At 44.3% G+C, this 19,725-nt stretch overlaps 1 protein-coding gene across 1 annotated transcript; it reads left to right on the forward strand.

Moving 5' to 3' along the window:
* Positions 1–325: 325 nt before the first annotated feature.
* On the forward strand, positions 326–19,414 carry slc6a17 (solute carrier family 6 member 17; the record flags this gene model as incomplete). Its single annotated transcript, XM_079493003.1, has 11 exons — positions 326–626; positions 6,229–6,386; positions 7,239–7,365; positions 9,106–9,287; positions 10,512–10,622; positions 12,692–12,933; positions 14,125–14,317; positions 15,121–15,313; positions 15,984–16,143; positions 17,753–17,915; positions 19,049–19,414. 11 exons carry the CDS (start codon positions 326–328, stop codon positions 19,412–19,414), a joined length of 2,196 nt encoding a protein of 731 aa, XP_079349129.1.
* Positions 19,415–19,725: the final 311 nt, after the last annotated feature.

Consider the following 19,725-nt stretch of genomic DNA (forward strand, 5'->3'; position numbering starts at 1 on the left):
ACTCTATATTACTAGTAGCTAGCTAATTCACCACCTGTGTCCATTTGACTTATTAATAATGAAAACATCAAACAAAAGAGCTGAAGGTTGTTTCCATTTTGGTCGGCTTTTCGTGACACTGTTGTGATTGCATAATTCCCAGTAAAGTATTCTAGTCTATTTTATTCTGCCAGCTGCTCATTCTGACACCTTCCAATCCTTCCTTTCTTACAGGTTTAGGACAAAGCACACGTGTACCTGTCTGGAACATCCCTCCTCTCCCCCGCTCTGCACTCTCTTTCCCTCCGTCACCTCTACCCTTTTGAGGAGTTGCTCGTTCGCCGCCATGCCGAAGAACAGCAAAGTGACCCAGAAGGAGCACAGCAATGAACCCGTCACTGAGTCGGTGGCTGACCTGCTGGCCTTGGAACAACCCATGGACTATAAGAGCAGTCAGATGAGCATGGGCCTCAGCCCGGGGGCCATCGCCCCAGGAAAGGGCCTGCTGCCTTCCCCTGACCCCGACGTGGACGATGGTCGACCGGCCTGGAACAACAAGCTGGAGTACATCCTTGCCCAGGTGGGCTTCTCTGTAGGCCTGGGCAATGTCTGGAGGTTCCCCTACCTGTGCCAGAAGAACGGTGGAGGTAGGATATCCGGGGGTACACAGGTTAGGGTCTATGCTTAGCAAATGCATACGGTATGCTATTTAGGTCAGATGATTTAGCTCTATTTAGGTAGGGCAGTTTGTTGTATGTCAAACCCAGAAACCTTAAAGTCCTACATACAGTTACAGTATACGATTGTGTAGGTTTTCTGAATCAGTACATTAGTAGGAAATAGGTTGCAGTACAGTACAGCGTCATTATTCCAATGACGTGTTGGTCCGACTCGCCCCATTACTAACCCTGTCCCTAACCCTAACCACATGCAAAGCCACGTTGTCGGACCAATGCGCCATTACGAGTGGATCCCATCTTATGTAAGACACACACACACACACACACACACACACACACACACACACACACACACACACACACACACACACACACACACACACACACACACACACACACACACACACACATACATGTACTGCCACTTTAAAAAATGGATTAGGCTAGTCAAATAGGCAGACATAATACAAGGGGCCAGTGATGCAAATAGCCTGCATCCTGCATCCTTAAGGTTAATTCCAATACCCAAAATCTCGGCCACTCACTCACTTACACTCGGTCACTCCAGCATGGGGGTGTTACAGTGAAATATGTGACCATCTTGTGGACTACACATAACTTACATGGAGGGCCTTTAAATACCTTGGCTAAATACCGCTATATAATTGAACTCTGCTAATAAATGATTTACGTTCGGCCATTATGTGACATTATGTGATTGTCTACTCTACATGATTGTCACATATTTCAGCAGGTCACCAATTTCACCGTAACACCACCATGCTGGAGTGAGCGAGTGTGAGTGAGCGAGTGGCCGAGATTCTGGGTATTGAGAAATGAAGCAATCAATGTCACCCTCTGGGGGTCCTGGGATGCAATGCTGTACTCAGTACTGTACTCTAACATTGTTGAAGTACAGTATGACTCATAAAATGTCCCTGGGACCCATCTAAAAGACCACCCCTGGGTCCCATTACATTGAAAACCTATTGACATCAGTGGGCCATGTGTAAGTGTTCATTAAGAAGAAGTTAAGTTGTTTTCTGTTTTCATTTGATGAGAAACTGATGGCATAGTGATGAATATTGTTGCGTACAGTACACGTGCCATGGTGCTGGAACGGGATGTGATTGAAAATGCCCACTGGTGTTGGTGATTGCCTTGACATTCAATGCTGCTGCTTCATGTGATGGAAATTGCATTTGTGTCAGATTACAGAGAAACGCTCCAGTCATTTCAGTCAATTTAGCTCTCATTTCCTTAATGTGAAGTGCAGTCAGTTAGTATTCATTGAGTACTGTAGTCCCACAGCTAGTTTTGTAGTTGGCATAGGGTTAGGCCTACACAGGCAAGTGAGTGTGTGTGTGTGTGTGTGTGTGCGTGCGTGCGTGCGTGCGTGCGTGCGTGCGTGCGTGCGTGCGTGCGTGCGTGCGTGCGAATTAGAGATACATTTCAGAAAATAATATAAGCAGTGTCTATAATGTGACTATAAGATTTTACTGATGACAGAAACAAACAGGTACATACGTAGTGTGTATTAATTGTCAAATTGACTCTTACTATACCTGGTAACCTTATGGCCATTTGGTTACATTTGGGGAATTTATTATAGGCATAATGTATTGGACCAGGGACAAAGCTGACCATTTGGTTGCCCTACTCAATGTACTCATAGGATATTTGTGCTGCCCCCCCCCCCTCCCGATGAGAGCGCTGCGTTTCCTCATTCAGATCGGCTATTTCCGCCGTTTGTGAGGACACACACACGGCCGCTTGTTAATACGTGGCGGAGCCGCGGAGAAAATTGTTATTATGGCACTTTTTGGCAAATTTTGTTGCCCCCCTCGGCATGTTGCCCTATGCACGCACAGTGCGTATTGCACGTATACTGTACATAGCGACGGCACTGTATTGGACCACCTACCCGATGGCAGTAATAGTCTCCAAGCCCTTTGATTAATTGGCTGCTATTAGTCAGAACAGCCAACACCTCATGTCAGCTGATGGTGCAATCAGTTGTAATCATCTCAGGGCTGACAGGGCTTGTTTCCTCAGCACTTTCCCCCCTTTTTTACAGATTAGAGTTTAGGTAGTTAAGTAGTATTGGTTATGCATGCACTGAGGAGGACACACAGAGGCCAGGATTCATTTTAATTAAAATCTGCTTATGTAGCTCTAGTCATAACCTCAGCCTGATGGCCTAAAATATCCAATATCTCCCCAGAGTTACAGGGAATTCCCTTTGGCTTTGGATTTCCCTGTGGGAGGAGGTCAAAAGGGGAGTTAGTGAAGCAGAGTGTCTCACAACCTCAGCCTGATGTCCTACAAGTCTAATATCTCCCCCGAGTTGCAGGGAAAAATAGAGTTACCTTTGGATTAGTGGTTAAGATGTCGGCTTTACACGTGGGAGACCCGGGTTTGAATCCTAGACGTTACAATGGTGCAGTGACTCGGATTGGGTTTCCCCGTGGGTCAAAAGAGGGGTGAGTGTAGCAGAGTGGCTTACAACAACCTCCGCCTGATGGCCTAAAAGTCTAATGTCTCCCCCGAGTTATCCCTTTGGCTTAGTGGTTAAGATGTTGGTATTATTGGTCCGACCATTACTAACACTATGCCTAACCTAACCCTAACCTCACAGGAAGCCACGGGTCATTTTTAACCCCCAGCACGGATTACTTGTAACTCGCCACGCATGCCGGGAGCCACGGCTGCGCAGGTCTGACTAACGGGATGTCTGACTTGTGGGCAGTCCCCAAGATGTTGGCGTTCCGTGTGGGAGACCCGGGTTAGTTTCCGGGACATTACACTTAGCTTGCATGGTTTCTCAGGCTTATCTACTTGGCATTATCACTGGTGTGGAATATATATATAGTGGTGACGATGGAGGAAATTCAGCTGTCAGCATGGACATTTTGGCCATTATTCTGTTGGTCTGACTGGCCCGCTAATCCTAACCTCACACTGACCTAACATTTGCCTATTGGGACGTCAGAATAATGGGAGGTTGGAATTATGAGTGGCCCAACCCCACATAGGTAACAAAGTTAGTTGAATAAATGTACCAGTTAGCTCTGCAACATGTGTAGGCTACAGACATGTGCATGTGCGTATGCACTTGTGTGCATAGCCATATGCCAAATTGTGTGTTTTCTGTCTACATTGTATGTGTACTGTATGTTCACAGTAAAATGGGTCAATTTGTTAAACTTAAAAGGACTGCCTATGATGATGCCACTGGTAGGCGGATTTCTGTGGTCCAGATTCCACCTCTGAGACACAAACAGAGTAGAAAGAAATAGCACCATTTTATCATGAGCAGCAGTGAGGACCAATTAGGTTGAAAATGGGTGAAGTCGTCCTTTAACACCAAGAAGCCTTGTGGGATACTGAATACTGTACTAGTCTGGGCTTGTCCTATAGTGACTATGATACCCATCTCTCTCTCTCTCTCTCTCTCTCTCTCTCTCTCTCTCGCCCTCTTTCATACCCCACCCTTTACCCCACCCTTTCCTATGTCTCCTTTCCTATGTCTACCTTTAACTGCAATATAGCTAGCCACCAAGTTTTCTGTCTGATTCAGGCACATCCCTGGTGGTGTGCTAGAGTCATCATGAGACAACAGTGCTGTCCAGTACTCTCGCCTGCCTTGGATTAGTTTTATCGCCATGGTGCCTTACTCTCCGTGTCTTGACGTAAGCAGACTATGGACATGACATGTTGTCTGTTAGAGAGCCTGCTGCTTTCAGTCCCACTGCAGTAAACAAAAAAAGGAAGAGGAGAGGTGGCAGTTTTGGCAAAATAGAAGACAGGTGATAACAGAGACAAAGTGAGGGGAGAGGGCAAGAGAAAGTGTTGGGTTGTGTGTGTGTGTGTGTGTGTGTGTGTGTGTGTGTGTGTGTGTGTGTGTGTGTGTGTGTGTGTGTGTGTGTGTGTGTGTGTGTGTGTGTGTGTGTGAGAGAGAGAGAGAGAGAGAGAGAGAGAGAGAGAGAGAGAGAGGGAGGCAGGGAGGGAGGGAGGGAGGGAGAAAGACTATCAGAGGGAGGGTAGAGATGATGACAATAGACTAGTGGTGGACAGATAGAATTGATACCAAAAATAGACACTGAGTCAGAGGATTAGGTTTTGATCGCATTTCATGTGCTCAGTGGGCTTCAATATACATGGGTACTTGTTTTGATTTTGGTTTTCTTTATAGATTATATAATATTATCGTTATTTGGATGGGGGATGGTGAGCAAACTATATAGTGATATTCAAGAGATGGCATCCTCATCACTGGACCGTAGTCATGGTGTAATGATATGGGACTAGAAATCCCTGATGATTCTTGGCAACTGGCAGTTAAAAGATTACATTCATCATCATCATCTGCATCAGTCATGATTCATGACTGATGCAGATGATGATGATGAAGTGTAACCTTTGAAACACTTTGAACTGAAGTAGTTCATGACTCATGAACTACTTCAGTTCAAAGTGTTTCAAAGGTTACACTTTTCTTTTTTTCTTTTTTTACCTTTCTGCCTTTATTGATAGTATCACGTAAAGATGGACAGGAAAGAGAGAGAAGGGGAGAGACATGCAGCAAAGGTCGTCAGGAACGGGACTCGAACACGCGATACGCTGTCAAGCCAAAGCCTATATGTGGCAAGTGCCTGGACCACTTGGCCAGCGGGCGCCTCCAGGTTACACATTTCTAAGAGCAGACCACCGGCGTAGGGTCCAAAATAACTAAAGATAGCCTACTTTGGCAGCCCTTGTGCAAGCAAATGTCTCTTCAGTAGCAAACTACAACATGCAAGCCGCCTTTGTTTTAAATGGTCCGCGATGCTAATTTGCCCAGTCAATCATTTGATCCACGCTACACGCCTGGAGCAGACTTGCTGTTGCTGAGATCTGCCCAGATGTCGATACGACTTGCTCCAGGTGCCATCAGGCTCCAGCCACTCTCTGCCATATGTTGTGGCATATATATGTGGCCATTCTCCATCACATCAACGCTGGGTCGGAGATGTGATGACACAGGTATTAGGCTAGGTATTAGGTATAGGATGGTGAATTACTAGATGGACAATTTCTGTATGGGAAGTGACAATCTGTATTAGAAGTGATTTTATTCATTTTTTTGGTTTTGTATTACTGTATTATGTATGTATGTATGTCTGTATTGTTGTTGTTGAAACCTAAATAATCAATGAAAACAATTTAATAATGATGATAACTATATTTGGATGAGCATAATAACTGTACCGTCTGTCTCATCATAACACATTAATTCACTGTACTGGCAAATAATTGTATTGTCAGTTTATGCAGGACAGAAATGTGTTTCATCAGTATTCGATTTTGCCTTTCCTTTATATTGTCTGTTCACTGATTGATTGATTGATATTTTTATTTCGCAGTATGTGGAATGGGTACATTTCAAACGAAAGTCAATACAAAAACTGCTACTACGACAGTAACGACACCGAAAAAGCACTAGACGTGTTTACATCAGGGTCCTCCATTTTCAATTCATCAGAACATTTAAAGACTGAATCCTTCCCTCCATCCTCCTGTGTCACAGGTGCGTACCTGGTGCCTTACACCATTCTCCTCATCCTGATCGGCATCCCTCTGTTCTTCCTGGAGCTGGCAGTGGGTCAGAGGATACGGCGTGGCAGTATCGGGGTGTGGAATTACGTCTACCCACAGTTAGGAGGCATTGGGGTCTCCAGCCTGATGGTAAGGACTACCCTGAGCTCTAATTTAGCTTTATGGAAGACATACAAGACATGCAAAGTGTATAAAGTCCCTGAAAGACGAGGCTTTGTGACATTTCACATGATGACTGTGCCGAGTACAATTCAGAAACTCACATTTCTTCCTTTCCCATTTAGTCTAAGATTTAGACATGTCCATCAGTCATCTAGTGGCAGCTCCTCGTGGCTGTAACAGTCTGCTGTTCAGTGGCACATATTTTATGATAGTCAGGGAGAAAAACACTCTATGACTTTTTTTGAAAGTCTAAAATGATTAAATATGTCTGTAATTAATATGTTCCAATGTTCAAAGCCAAAAACATAATAAAATAGTTGACACCATCGCGCGATAATGTGTAAGTAAAAGACTTGTCTCAGTCTGCCACTTGGTGAGCTAGTCAGTCAGAGTGAGTTACTGGATGATCCAGTTTGTAATTGACCTACTAATTTACAGAATCTGATCAGTTCTGATCTTATCAGTCACTTTGAGAAGCAAGGAGTCAGAGGCCAAGCGTGGGGCAGTGAGGCCTGTGATGTCTAGGATGTGGAAACGGGGAGGTTCAGAAGCTATAAATACCTCCTCGTAGAAGGCTAGAACCCAGGCTTCCGAAGGAACACACCTCAATAATTCATACACACTTAAGCTGGGAGCACAGCATGTGAGCTGTGACGGTTTAACGGCTGTGGACATTCACTGCAAAGATATAATACATATTGTTTGTTTTTGAGTCCCATGATGGTTTTCTTTTTGCATCCCATGTACCGTACTTGTTTTCTTTTTGCATCCCACTTGTGGTAGACAAAGACGTTTCTTGTCATTCCTCACCCCCTCCAGGTCTGTGGTTTCGTGGGCCTGTACTACAACGTGATCATCGGCTGGAGTATCTTCTATTTCTTCCAGTCCTTCCAGTACCCGTTACCCTGGGCTGAATGCCCCATCAGGAGGAATGGAAGCCAAGCCAGTGAGTCCATATAACACAGAGCTGTGTTAGGGTCCGTGTCTACACAAAAGGGTTTTATGAGCGCTTTATGACACAACGCTCAAACCATGATGACGGTGCTCGCCTCGAACGTCCTCTCATCTGAGTTATTATTAGCACAGATAGCCTTCCTAGCTGAGACAACTGTTCACATGGACCTCTCATCGTTGTGGTAACAATTCAATGTCACGTTGTAAATGACCGAGTTGTCAGAGACAGCCCGGAGGATCAAACATGACATTGATGAGGGGCACTCCTCTCCAAATGAAATGAAATATTTGCTGCTTGAAGCGCCCAGGGCGCTCTGCCAAAAGCGATGGACGCCGAGAGCCTCATGCTTTAGCAGCTAAAGCATGATGCTCGGCGCTGGGAAGAGCATTGCTCCAGCGCATCTTTATTTACCATAGGAATGCATGGCAGACGGGCACTGGCAGCAGAAAATAATAAATAAAATAAATACTTTCTGTGGACATGATCCCTTAAACAGCAGAACAAAGAATGTATGAAAACACAACAAAATCCACAGGTTGAAACTAGTTTAGATTTAGATTAGTACTGTCTAGCAATTAGTCTAGGTAATCTATCACAATTAACCCTCTCTGACATGTTTTGATCAATTTGAGAGGACAACAGCAACAGCTTGGTTACAAAGGTTAGTAGGCCTACTGCATATTTGAGATGTAGTATTGATGACCATTTATTATTCCAGTGGTCTATCCAAGAAGTCATGTTTTACAGTGGTAACAACTTCACTTTGAGATACAGGGCTACAAGATACACACAGAGGATACAAATGTGTGTATGTATGTGCGTGCGTGCATGCGTATGTGCGTGCGTGCGTGCGTGCGTGCGTGCGTGCGTGCGTGCGTGCGTGCGTGCGTGCGTGCGTGCGTGCGTGCGTGCGTGCGTGCGTGCGTGATGTGTTGGGGGGGACTAGAAATGATTATCGTAATTCCTGGATCATATACTATACTCAATTGCTTGTCCGATCGATCTGGGCATCTCTAAAACATACATATACAGAACAGTACATACATACATACATACATACAGTATTTACAGACGTACCTACAGTATTCACAGACAGACAGACAAAACAGCCTCATTAAAAGCTTAACTAAAATCAGTATGGTGTTCTACAATAAATTGTAATTGCAGCACGGCTCCTGAAGTTGCAGAAATCACCTATGTATTGGAGCAGCTTGGTTCACAGTCGAGCAGCATATGCTCAGACCTGGAATGAAAGGACAGTTGGTGTTGTGCTGACTCCAGAGCCAGTCCTAGGATGCCTCGCCTCCATACATTATTGGAAATGGCAGCTCTGCTACCAGAGGCCTGTTAAAGGCTACGACCCAGCCCACAGTGCAAGTAACCAGGCTTTCCGGCAGCTGGTAGCCTGCCAAGAGAGGCGGAGAATAGATACACAGAATGTGACATGGTTACATAATTAGCATGCATGCTGTTTTTATTGTTATGAAAGCAGTTGGGGAGCTCCAATGACATTCAACTTGACTGTGGCCTGGGTGCAATTGACTGATGAACGTAAAAAATAAATAAAAATAATTTATGCATCAACTGATTGGATGTTCTCTTTTCGGTATCTCTTTCCAGGAAATAATACGTGTCTGGTGTTTTCCAGTATGTTGTCTTATTAGATCTGTTGTATATGTGATTATTTGTTACATTTCTATAGTTTTGATATACCTTTATACCTCCTTGTAGTCGTGGAGCCAGAGTGCGAGAAAAGCTCAGCGACCACCTACTTCTGGTACCGTCAGACCCTCAACATCACCAGCTCCATTGACGACACTGGTGGCCTGAACTGGAGGATGACCCTGTCACTGCTCGCTGCCTGGATCATTGTCTGTCTGGCCGTCATCAAGGGCATCCAGTCCTCTGGGAAGGTACAGTACAGGGTTTCCCTTGTCCCACAGCAGGGGATTCTGAGCCTGTGTGAAGCTCTATAGAGCGCCGAGGTCTGACGTAATTTCACATCCTACCCGGTAAACAAATGATCCCGGCGGATTCACTCATATGGATATGAAGAATCAACTGACTGCGAGAAAACGCTAATGTTACTGGTGCCGAATTAGTAAAGATTTTGCTAGAAACAGACTGTATCAAATATGAGTGATTGACTGTAAACGATACAGAGACACCTCCCCGACAATATCGCTGAGACAGTATGTTTATGTTTGGACCACAGTGCTTATATGGGATGATTTTAAGATGACCCAATGTTATTCTCCATTGAGAAATTACTTCCGCAAACCAGGGGATAAGCGAGAGTGATGTCAGGACTTTGCGTGGTGTGCGTGCGTGCGTGTTTGTTTATTTGTTAGTTTGTGTATGACTATGTACGCGATATTATGCAAGCATGCGTGTAATTCACACACGCACGGACGCACGCATAATCCATATTTAACTCTCATCAGTGGATTAGTTTTTGACTTTCCTAATGCTCTGCTGGTCAGAGGTCAGGTGCTGAAGCATATCTTCACCACTGCTCTATTTTTGGATCTCATTGATGTTATGGGAGAGAGAGGCATGCAACATTAATGAGCTTTTTGAAGCGATGCGCATGCGGACATTCTTTGTTTGGCAAATAAACTGCAACAACGTCCTGTGATCTCAATCCAGGGAATGAGTCACATACTGTATCACAGCGGCACTCCATCCAGACCACATTTTAACAGAAAGATACACAATAAAGTCTTTGTCTGCTCTCCAAACCTAAAGGATTCACAGATATCAGGACACAAAGCAAGGACATGGCTGTCACTGTGTGTGTGTGTGTGTGTGTGTGTGTGTGTGTGTGTGCGTGCGTGCGTGCGTGCGTGCGTGCGTGCGTGCGTGCGTGCGTGCGTGCGTGCGTGCGTGCGTGCGTGCGTGCGTGCGTGCGTGCGTGCGTGCGTGCGTGCGTGCGTGCATGCGTGCATGCGTGTGTGCGTGTGTTCATCTGTGCCTGCCATGTGTGAGGCTGCAGACGGGTGGTGTCCATGGCAACAGTGTCTGATGTGCTTGACTCTTTCCCTCTCCATCTGACCTTCTGTGTGTGTGTGTGTGTGTGTGTGTGTGTGTGTGTGTGTGTCTCTCTCTCTCTCTCTCTCTCTCTCTCCATCTTTCAGGTGATGTACTTCAGTTCTCTCTTCCCTTACGTTGTGCTCTTCTGTTTCCTGGTTCGAGGCCTGATGCTCAAGGGAGCAGTGGATGGCATCGCTCACATGTTCACTCCTAAGGTGAGAGGAACGCAGCTCACATGTTCACTCCTAAGGTGAGAGGAACACAGCTCACATGTTCACTCCTAAGGTGAGAGGAACGCAGCTCACATGTTCACTCCTAAGGTGAGAGGAACGCAGCTCACATGTTCACTCCTAAGGTGAGAGGAACACAGCTCACATGTTCACTCCTAAGGTGAGAGGAACACAGCTCACATGTTCACTCCTAAGGTGAGAGGAACGCAGCTCACATGTTCACTCCTAAGGTGAGAGGAACACAGCTCACATGTTCACTCCTAAGGTGAGAGGAACGCAGCTCACATGTTCACTCCTAAGGTGAGAGGAACGCAGCTCACATGTTCACTCCTAAGGTGAGAGGAACACAGCTCACATGTTCACTCCTAAGGTGAGAGGAACGCAGCTCACATGTTCACTCCTAAGGTGAGAGGAACACAGCTCACATGTTCACTCCTAAGGTGAGAGGAACACAGCTCACATGTTCACTCCTAAGGTGAGAGGAACACAGCTCACATGTTCACTCCTAAGGTGAGAGGAACGCAGCTCACATGTTCACTCCTAAGGTGAGAGGAACGCAGCTCACATGTTCACTCCTAAGGTGAGAGGAACGCAGCTCACATGTTCACTCCTAAGGTGAGAGGAACGCAGCTCACATGTTCACTCCTAAGGTGAGAGGAACGCAGCTCACATGTTCACTCCTAAGGTGAGAGGAACACAGCTCACATGTTCACTCCTAAGGTGAGAGGAACGCAGCCAACAAATGAACCGTCCATCTTCTGAGGAATCTAAGAAAGAGGGTTGTGTTGACTGTACTGCCAGTGCCATAGCTAAACAAGGCTGCCTCTGCATTACTTGGGAAGATGTTCCCTCAAAGGGCTATGTCTGTACATAAAAAGCATTGTATACTAAATCCTTACGGTTCGCCGAGTCTGAAATGTGAAAATCGCTATCATCACAGTACTGTAATTAATCACAATAAGTGATATGGAAGAATAATTATTATGCTTTTAATTGTATATCAATGCTGCAATCTAGCACTAATAATAATAATAATAATAATAATGGATTGCATTATTATTGAGTAAGCATGTGCTTACTCAAAGCACTTTACAATGGATGGTCCATTCATTCATACATTGGGAGGTGAAGCGGCGAACAGTCGACGCCAGCGTCCTCACTTCCCACATTCACACACCAATGGTGGCAACCACTGGATCACTAATTTTAAGGAATAAAATGGTATAACCAATTTGTATGTAGAGGTATGCTCCGTGCTGCTCCCGGTGTCCTCATCCTTCTGGAATCATTATACATTATTTTATGGTTAATTGACCATGAATTGTCATACTATGTTTTGAGAACGTGTTGTCCATCAATCCATTAATTACTTTGTGCTAACAACGCATTCGAGATCTGACATATTTAACTAACACTGCAAGGAATTGAGGCGTGAGTGAATGATAGCTTCAGCCTCTGTGCTTAATCTGTCATTTAGAGCTTCTTGTAGGAAAATCAATGTGTCATTAGTCATTACTATCGTTTTGTATGGTTACTGGTATGATGAAAGCTTGGCTGTTGTCTCCCTCTTGTGGTGGATTTGTATAGTTGCATATAATACTTTACTTTATTTGTTTATTTGGACAGGACAATGCATATTAATGGGTCACATGGACGTAAATACACCGGATATAGCACAGTTGCGACACTTCGCAGTCTCCTCGAGTGGTTGCTCTGGTACTGATTCCCCTATCGGGCTTTCGTTTAATTAATTCACTTAGGGGGGGGCGGGCACAGTCCATGTAGGGTCTTGTATATGACCCCAGCCTGTTTGAAAATGCAGACATGCTTTGCCAAAATAATTATTTCTGTGAGAGAAGCATTGACCTTTCAATGTATTTGTGTTATGCAATACGTAATTATACATTGTGAATAATTGTAATTATGTTTGAAAGGGTAAAATGTGACATCAAGTAGATATTGCTGACCCAAATCCTAAACGCAAGCATAACGCTTGACCTTACTGTAATAATGTGGCCATTAAATTACCTTTTCTCTCTGTTCCCTCTGTTCAGCTGGAGAAAATGTTAGAACCCCAGGTGTGGAGAGAAGCAGCCACTCAGGTCTTCTTTGCCCTGGGCTTGGGCTTTGGAGGTGTCATCGCGTTCTCCAGCTACAACAAGCGAGACAACAACTGCCACTTTGATGCAGCACTGGTCTCAGTCATCAACTTTGTCACCTCCATTTTAGCTACACTCGTGGTGTTTGCCGTGCTGGGCTTCAAGGCCAATATCATGAATGAGAAATGTGTGGTCGAGTGAGTACCTTGTAGTACAAAATGTAAATGTGCATGGTCACCTGGGCTTGCATTTTAAACCGAGACAGAATGGGAAGCGGATGGAACGGAATGTTAATATGTTAATGAATAATGATTTATACATAATTGGAACTCGGCAATTGCAATAGCCACACTGCACTCAGCCCTGGGCTAAGACATATTAGCGCAGCGTTTACAAGGAGGCTATGTTATCCCTGGGCTTACAGTCATGTACAACTTGCTTACAACTTGAATTTGGGAAATCTACACTCTTAGCCCAAGGCCTCCTAAACTGCATTATGTTGGGCGGGAGGAGTAGGACGAAAGCCTCCTCCCGGTGGGGGCCCCTCACTGGCAGTTGAGCCAGTAGCATACAACAGCAGTGACAACACACAAGTATGTGTGGGTACTGGGGAGGGAGGAATGAATTGGCATAATTACTAAATTGGGGAGAATATAGTATATATTCTAAATTAATACAATTAAATATTCAAATGTTATGGTCATGACTCATGGGCCATTTCCTGGATGGCTTGGTTTTACGTTTAAAATAATTTATATAAATATTTTGGGAAAACTATATGGTGCTCAACGCTGAAGTCTTCTGCATTTGAGCACCAAATTTTGGTGCTCAAATGAAGGAAAATGTGGAAGTAGAGCGTTCTTCCGCGTGCTTCATGCGCCGGTAAGCAAATTTAATTGAAATGAATAGCTGGGGGGTGGGGCTGTCTGCTCTAGATCAGGGGTTCTCAACGTTTTGGGCTGTTGTCTCACAACCCCCCCAATACAAATTGACTGCTACAATAACCTTAATAGAGAAAATACATCATAAATAAACACTGCAACCAGATATAATCATAAGGAAAGTTTATGCATGTACTATGTGTACTATGTAAACTCTTAATTTCCATTTTCCAGCTATTCAGTTGCAAAGTTATTTTTTTTTCTTTTAATAATCTGGGGACCCCCCAAAATAATTTGGCGACCCCCAGAGGGGTCGCGACCCCCAGGTAGAGTAGAGAACCCCTGCTCTAGATGTATTATAACTATGGTTTTATAACTGTGGCACTACAAATGGCTGCACTGTTATGCCCTATCCTATAACAAGTGTTTGTACCGTCCATAACCATGATGCATGCATTCCCCCCCCCCCCCCCCCCCCCCTTGCCTTCTTCGACTTTCTCTGCGCAGGAACGCAGAGAAGATACTGGGCTACCTGAACACGGGTGTGTTAAGCCGAGACCTCATCCCACCTCACATCAACTTCTCCCACCTGTCCACCCAGGATTACGCCGAGATGTACGGAGTCATCAAGACAGTCAAAGAGGGCAGCTTTGAAGATCTGGGTCTGGACTCCTGTATTCTGGAGGATGAGCTCAACAAGGTCAGCAGGAGTGAATGTGTTTGTCACGGTTAATGGCAGGGTTCATTTTGTAGATTAAAACTATGACGAAAAATGTTCGTCGACTACCCTTTTTTCACTCACAAAATCTAAATAAAACTAAGCTATGAAGCTGCAGAAACTAAATAAATGACAATTTCTAACTGACAATTTTGTCAACAAATAAAACTACCAAAAATGTTAAGGAGGGGCTAGTAGAAAAGAGATCCAGTATTACTAAGACAAGTCATTTTATGCTTGGTTGTGTGTGGGTGTCGGAAATAGCCCAGTTCACAGCGTGTCGCAGGCGCGTTGTAGATCGGCTATTTTTGGCACAGTATTCAATCAGGCATTAAGCATTAAGAATTAAAATCCTCTGTGTGATTTCCACTCTAGAGAGTGTACAGATGGATTCATTAAAGCTGCACTATGTACTTCTAAACCGGATTTGAACCTGGTTTCCTGAGCAAGTGCTTAATTTTTTGAGCAGTGCTAAGCGCTCACAATAAAGGGCTTTGTGTGTAGATCTGTCTGTCTGTTTGGAGCACAGAACATTTTATTCATTAAAATAGTGACAATAGTGCCGTTTTAAGACAGACAATTTTATAGTTTTTTGTTTAGATCAACAACACTTGCATCGTTCAAGTCGTGAACGATGCAAGTTGTCCCACCCAGTATGTCCCACCCAGTTATGCAATACCAGTTGTTCCCGTTGTCAGAGCACCCTTATACCCATCTGTCTGTCTGTCTGTGTCCCTTTTATGCCCATTTGTGGAGATTTAAATATATTATTCTGCCTCCCTCAGGCGGTGCAGGGCACTGGCCTGGCCTTCATCGCCTTTACAGAGGCCATGACGCATTTCCCTGGCAGCCCCTTCTGGTCGGTCATGTTCTTCTTCATGCTAATCAATCTGGGCCTGGGCAGCATGATTGGCACCATGACCGGCATCACCACACCCATCCTGGACGCCTTCAAGATACGCAAGGAGCTCCTCTGTGGTGAGGACGATATCATGTCACAGTATGCACGGCACACAATGTAGTGGATATTCTTTGTCTGTAATACATATGGAATACGGTACTACAAGCATGTTAAATCCATAACGTTTGTGGGAATGAAACATCCAATCTATATGGTATATTAATATAATTATAACTTGAAAAAAGAAGTAGAGGTCGCACAGCTCGTAGTCACGATGCAAGAAACTTTTAATAAACCAATGTTTCGGCACCAAATTGCCCTCTTCAGGGTATTTCTTTTTTCAAGTTTTGTCTCCCGCAGTCAGCACCTCCCCACTATTGGTGTGCGCTCCTACCTCTTTGTTTGTTCGAATATAATTATAACTGGAGGTGGTGTAGGAGGTTTTGTATGAAGCTCAAAGTCTATTATCTCGTCTGCCAAAGCAGGTTTTTAGCCTAGCATAGAGAAAGATTGCAGCTTTAAAGTTAGAGTCTTGAACAGAGATTCAAGAGACATTCAAACTCAGTGTTAATTGGACTATACTATATATATATACAGTATGTGTTGATTTGTGTTGGCGATTCTTTCTTAGGTTAGATTTCTCCAATCTGGCACAGTAAAATGCTACCATAATGTTGACCAGTGATAGACTATGGCCCTCACACATGCATTCAGGATCATAACATGTTGTGTCCCTCTCTCCCGCAGTGGGCTGCTGCATCATAGCCTTCTTTCTAGGCCTGCTGTTCGTGCAGCGCTCGGGGAACTACTTTGTCGCCATGTTTGATGACTATTCAGCTGGTCTGCCTCTCACTATAGTGGTCTTCCTGGAGAACATCTCTGTGGCGTGGATCTACGGCACTAAGAGGTAATGGTGCTGCACTGGACCAGACCAGACCAGACCGGACTGGATTAGACTTCCTAACACATATAACTCATTCAGGACGGGAACCCCTTTTGGTGTTTCGGGCATTATGTTATAATAATAATAATAATAATAATAATAGCTAAAATTTATATAGCGCTTTTCTAAATACCCAAAGCGCTTTACATAGGAACACTAAGAACAGACTTTATTAAGAAAAAACAAACCAAAACATAACAGATACAACAGTACAGGGTTAAAAAGATAAAAGGATAAACGAGGGAAAGGGGGGTTATACTTTAGCTGTTGAAAAATAGCAGATCTACAAGCTCATAGCGCGCCACCGAGTGCAGCGATACAAGCTTGTAGATCTGCTATTTTTGAAAAATCATGAAAATGTGGCACAAATCTTTGAATATATATTCTTTCAGAGCGAATGCCTTTAACTCAAATGTTTGCTTCTGGGTGGTCCCTGGAACAACATATTTTCAGATGGGGGTCCGCGGCCAAATACAGATAATTCTGGGTGTCCTTGACATGAAAATGTTCATGTTTCTTTATTTCATGCCCCCTCTCTATGGCAAGCCGTTTTAACTTTTAATCGAACCACGCTCCTGTCTGTAATATATGTTTTAGATATCCAAAACCACATTTCTCCTAGTCAAAACTGCATTCTCACTAGTAATAATAATTGTAATTAAAGATATCCATAGTAACATTCTTACTAGTAGAAATTGTATTTCAAGATATCTAGAATTCAGTTCTTCCTAGTAACAATTAACGTTTTGGATATCTACAATGACATTCCTCCTATCAACAACTGTCATTTCAGATATCCATAACCTCATTCTTCCTAGGAGGAATGACGTCACGTTTCCCATTCATGTGTATGGGGCTTTTAGTTTCAGATATCTGTAACTGCATTCTGGATATCTAGAATCAACATTCTGGATATCTACAATTGAATTCTTACTAGGAGAAACTACTATTTCGCACATCTACAATGCAATTGATACTAGGAGAAACTACCATTTCAGATATCCAAAATTTGTACTAGTCATAATATGAATTGTGGATATCCATAATTAGGTTTCTACTAGTCACAATGTATTTTTGGATATACAAAATGTAGTTATGGATGTCTGGAATGTTTTCTTAATTTTGGATATCTGAAATGGCAGTTTCTCCTAGTAAGAATTGCATTGTAGATATATTAAATGGTAGTTTCTCCTAGTACGAATTGTATTGCAGATATCTGAAATGGTAGTTTCTCCTAGTAAGAATTCATTGTAGATATCCATAATGTGGATTTTAGATTTTAGATTTTAGTGTTGTAACCTGCCGTTTTTTTCTTCTTTCTAATTATTTGTTTGGTCCAAAATATTGTTTGTGTTGTCATGAGTTGTCACGACTCGAGTTGGCTTTGTCCGCAGAAATGTCTATGAGGAAAATGCATTGGGTTTAATTTCCTGGTCCAGGGTAGGAGGCGGGACTGCGACGCTCTATACACATCCAGTCTAGCTATTAAATGTTAAAACGGCTTGCCTCTCTCTCTCTCTCTCTCTCTCTCTCTCTCTCTCTCTCTCTCTCTCTCTCTCTCTCTCTCTCCCAGGTTCATGCAGGACCTAGAGGACATGCTGGGCTTCACACCCCACAGGTTCTACTTCTACATGTGGAAGTACGTGTCCCCAGCCATCCTGGTGGTGCTCATCGTTGCCACTGTCATTGAGATGGCTGTCAGCCCGGCAGGCTACAATGCCTGGGTGGAGGCAGAGGTCAGTGTGTGTGTGTGTGTGTGTGTGTGTGTGTGTGTGTGTGTGTGTGTGTGTGTGTGTGTGTGTGTGTGTGTGTGTGTGTGTGTGTGTGTGTGCGTGCGCGCGCGCGCGTGCGTGCGTGCGTGCGTGCGTGCGTGCGTGCGTGCGTGCGTGCGTGCGTGCGTGCGTGCGTGCGTGCGTGCGTGCGTGCGTGCGTGCGTGCGTGCGTGCGTGCGTGTGTGTACGTGTGCGTGTGCGTGTGTGTGAGAGAGAGAGAGAGAGAGCTTGATTCCAGAGCTTAAAGATGATTCCATAATCAATGCTCGCCAGTCATGTTCAAACATGGCTCCAATTCAATGACTTATAGTGGAACTCGTATCTTTTTAATGTTCGGTCCTTACTTTTTATCTTCTTTCCTTTCATTATATTTTATTATAATAAGAACATATAAATTCCTCTCTTTCTCTTCCCCCTATCCCTCCTGCCCTCCATCCTTTCTCAATTCTCGTTAAAATGAATGAACAAATAAAAAATGATGTATAATTAAAAGGGAACAAGGAATTGTGTAAACACATTGCAACTTAGAAAAACTAGCTTATAAAACCATGGAAATGTCTTGCTGTTAGGAATAGTTATATATACAGTATGCATGTAGGCAGGGTTAGGTTAGTATAATACTGCGTTCATACAGGCAGATGCAAAAGATACAAAGATGCAAAGGTACACTGTGTATTTGTAGCTGCTGTAGCTTTTCCTGCAGCTACAAAAGTCGGATGCATCTTTGCATCTTCATGTCGCTGGCTTCCATTGACAATGAATGGTAGACTGTAGTTTTGCATCTGCCCGTGTGAACGCAGCATCAAACCTTTTAACCCATTCTGTGCGGGAACCCCTTTTGGTGTTTTAACTAAGCATTATGTTATACTTTAGCTATTGAAAAATAGCAGATCTACAAGCTCATAGCGCGCCACCGAGTGGCGCGCTATGAGCTTGTAGGTCTGCTATTTTTGAAAAATCGTGAAAATGCGGCACAAATCTTTGAATATATATTCTTTCATAAGACTTATTTTTTTCTATTTCGACGTCAGGCCTAAATGGGTTAAGACAAATAGCAGCAATGAATCAGTTGTCTCCTCTCTGTCTGTCTCTGGCAGGGCGCGGAGCGTTTCATGAGCTACCCTCCCTGGGCTCTCGGCATGGCCTATGCCCTCATCGTGTCGGCTCTGCTGCCGCTGCCCATCGTCTTCTTCGCCCGCCACTTCAACCTGTGGTCGGACGGCTCCAACAAGCTGTCCGTCTCCTACCGCAAGGGCATGATGAACAAGGACATCTCCAACCTGGAGGAGGAGAACGAGCAGCGCTTCATCCTCGGCAAGATCCCCAGCGAGGCGCCCTCCCCCATGCCCGCCCAGCGCCAGTACCTGGGCCCCGGGGGAACCACCGAGATGACCAACACCAACTACGGCACCAGCACCAAGACGGGCTACCAGAACATCGGCTCACCCGAGTCCGAGCTATGATCCGCTAAATCCCTATCCCGCTTAGAGAGAGTGGGAGGGAGATAGGTGGATAAAGAGAAAGAGCAAGAGATGAAAAGAGAGAGAGAGAGAGAGAGAGAGCAAAAATGATAGATGATAGATAAAAGAGGGAGAGGGAGAAAGGATTGCTGCAGCGTTTGCTACCCCTTAAACCACTTAAACCCCTATATACTTTGTTGACCGCAGTCGTCCAGGGATCTGTACATGGCCCCTTCCTTTTTCCCCGCTCTACACCAAATCTCGTTGTCGAAAATAGCCAATGTACAAGCTCACAACGCGTTTTGGCGCGTTGT

This window comes from Electrona antarctica, assembly GCF_951216825.1.
Source record: "Electrona antarctica genome assembly, chromosome: 2".
NCBI lineage: Eukaryota > Metazoa > Chordata > Actinopteri > Myctophiformes > Myctophidae > Electrona > Electrona antarctica.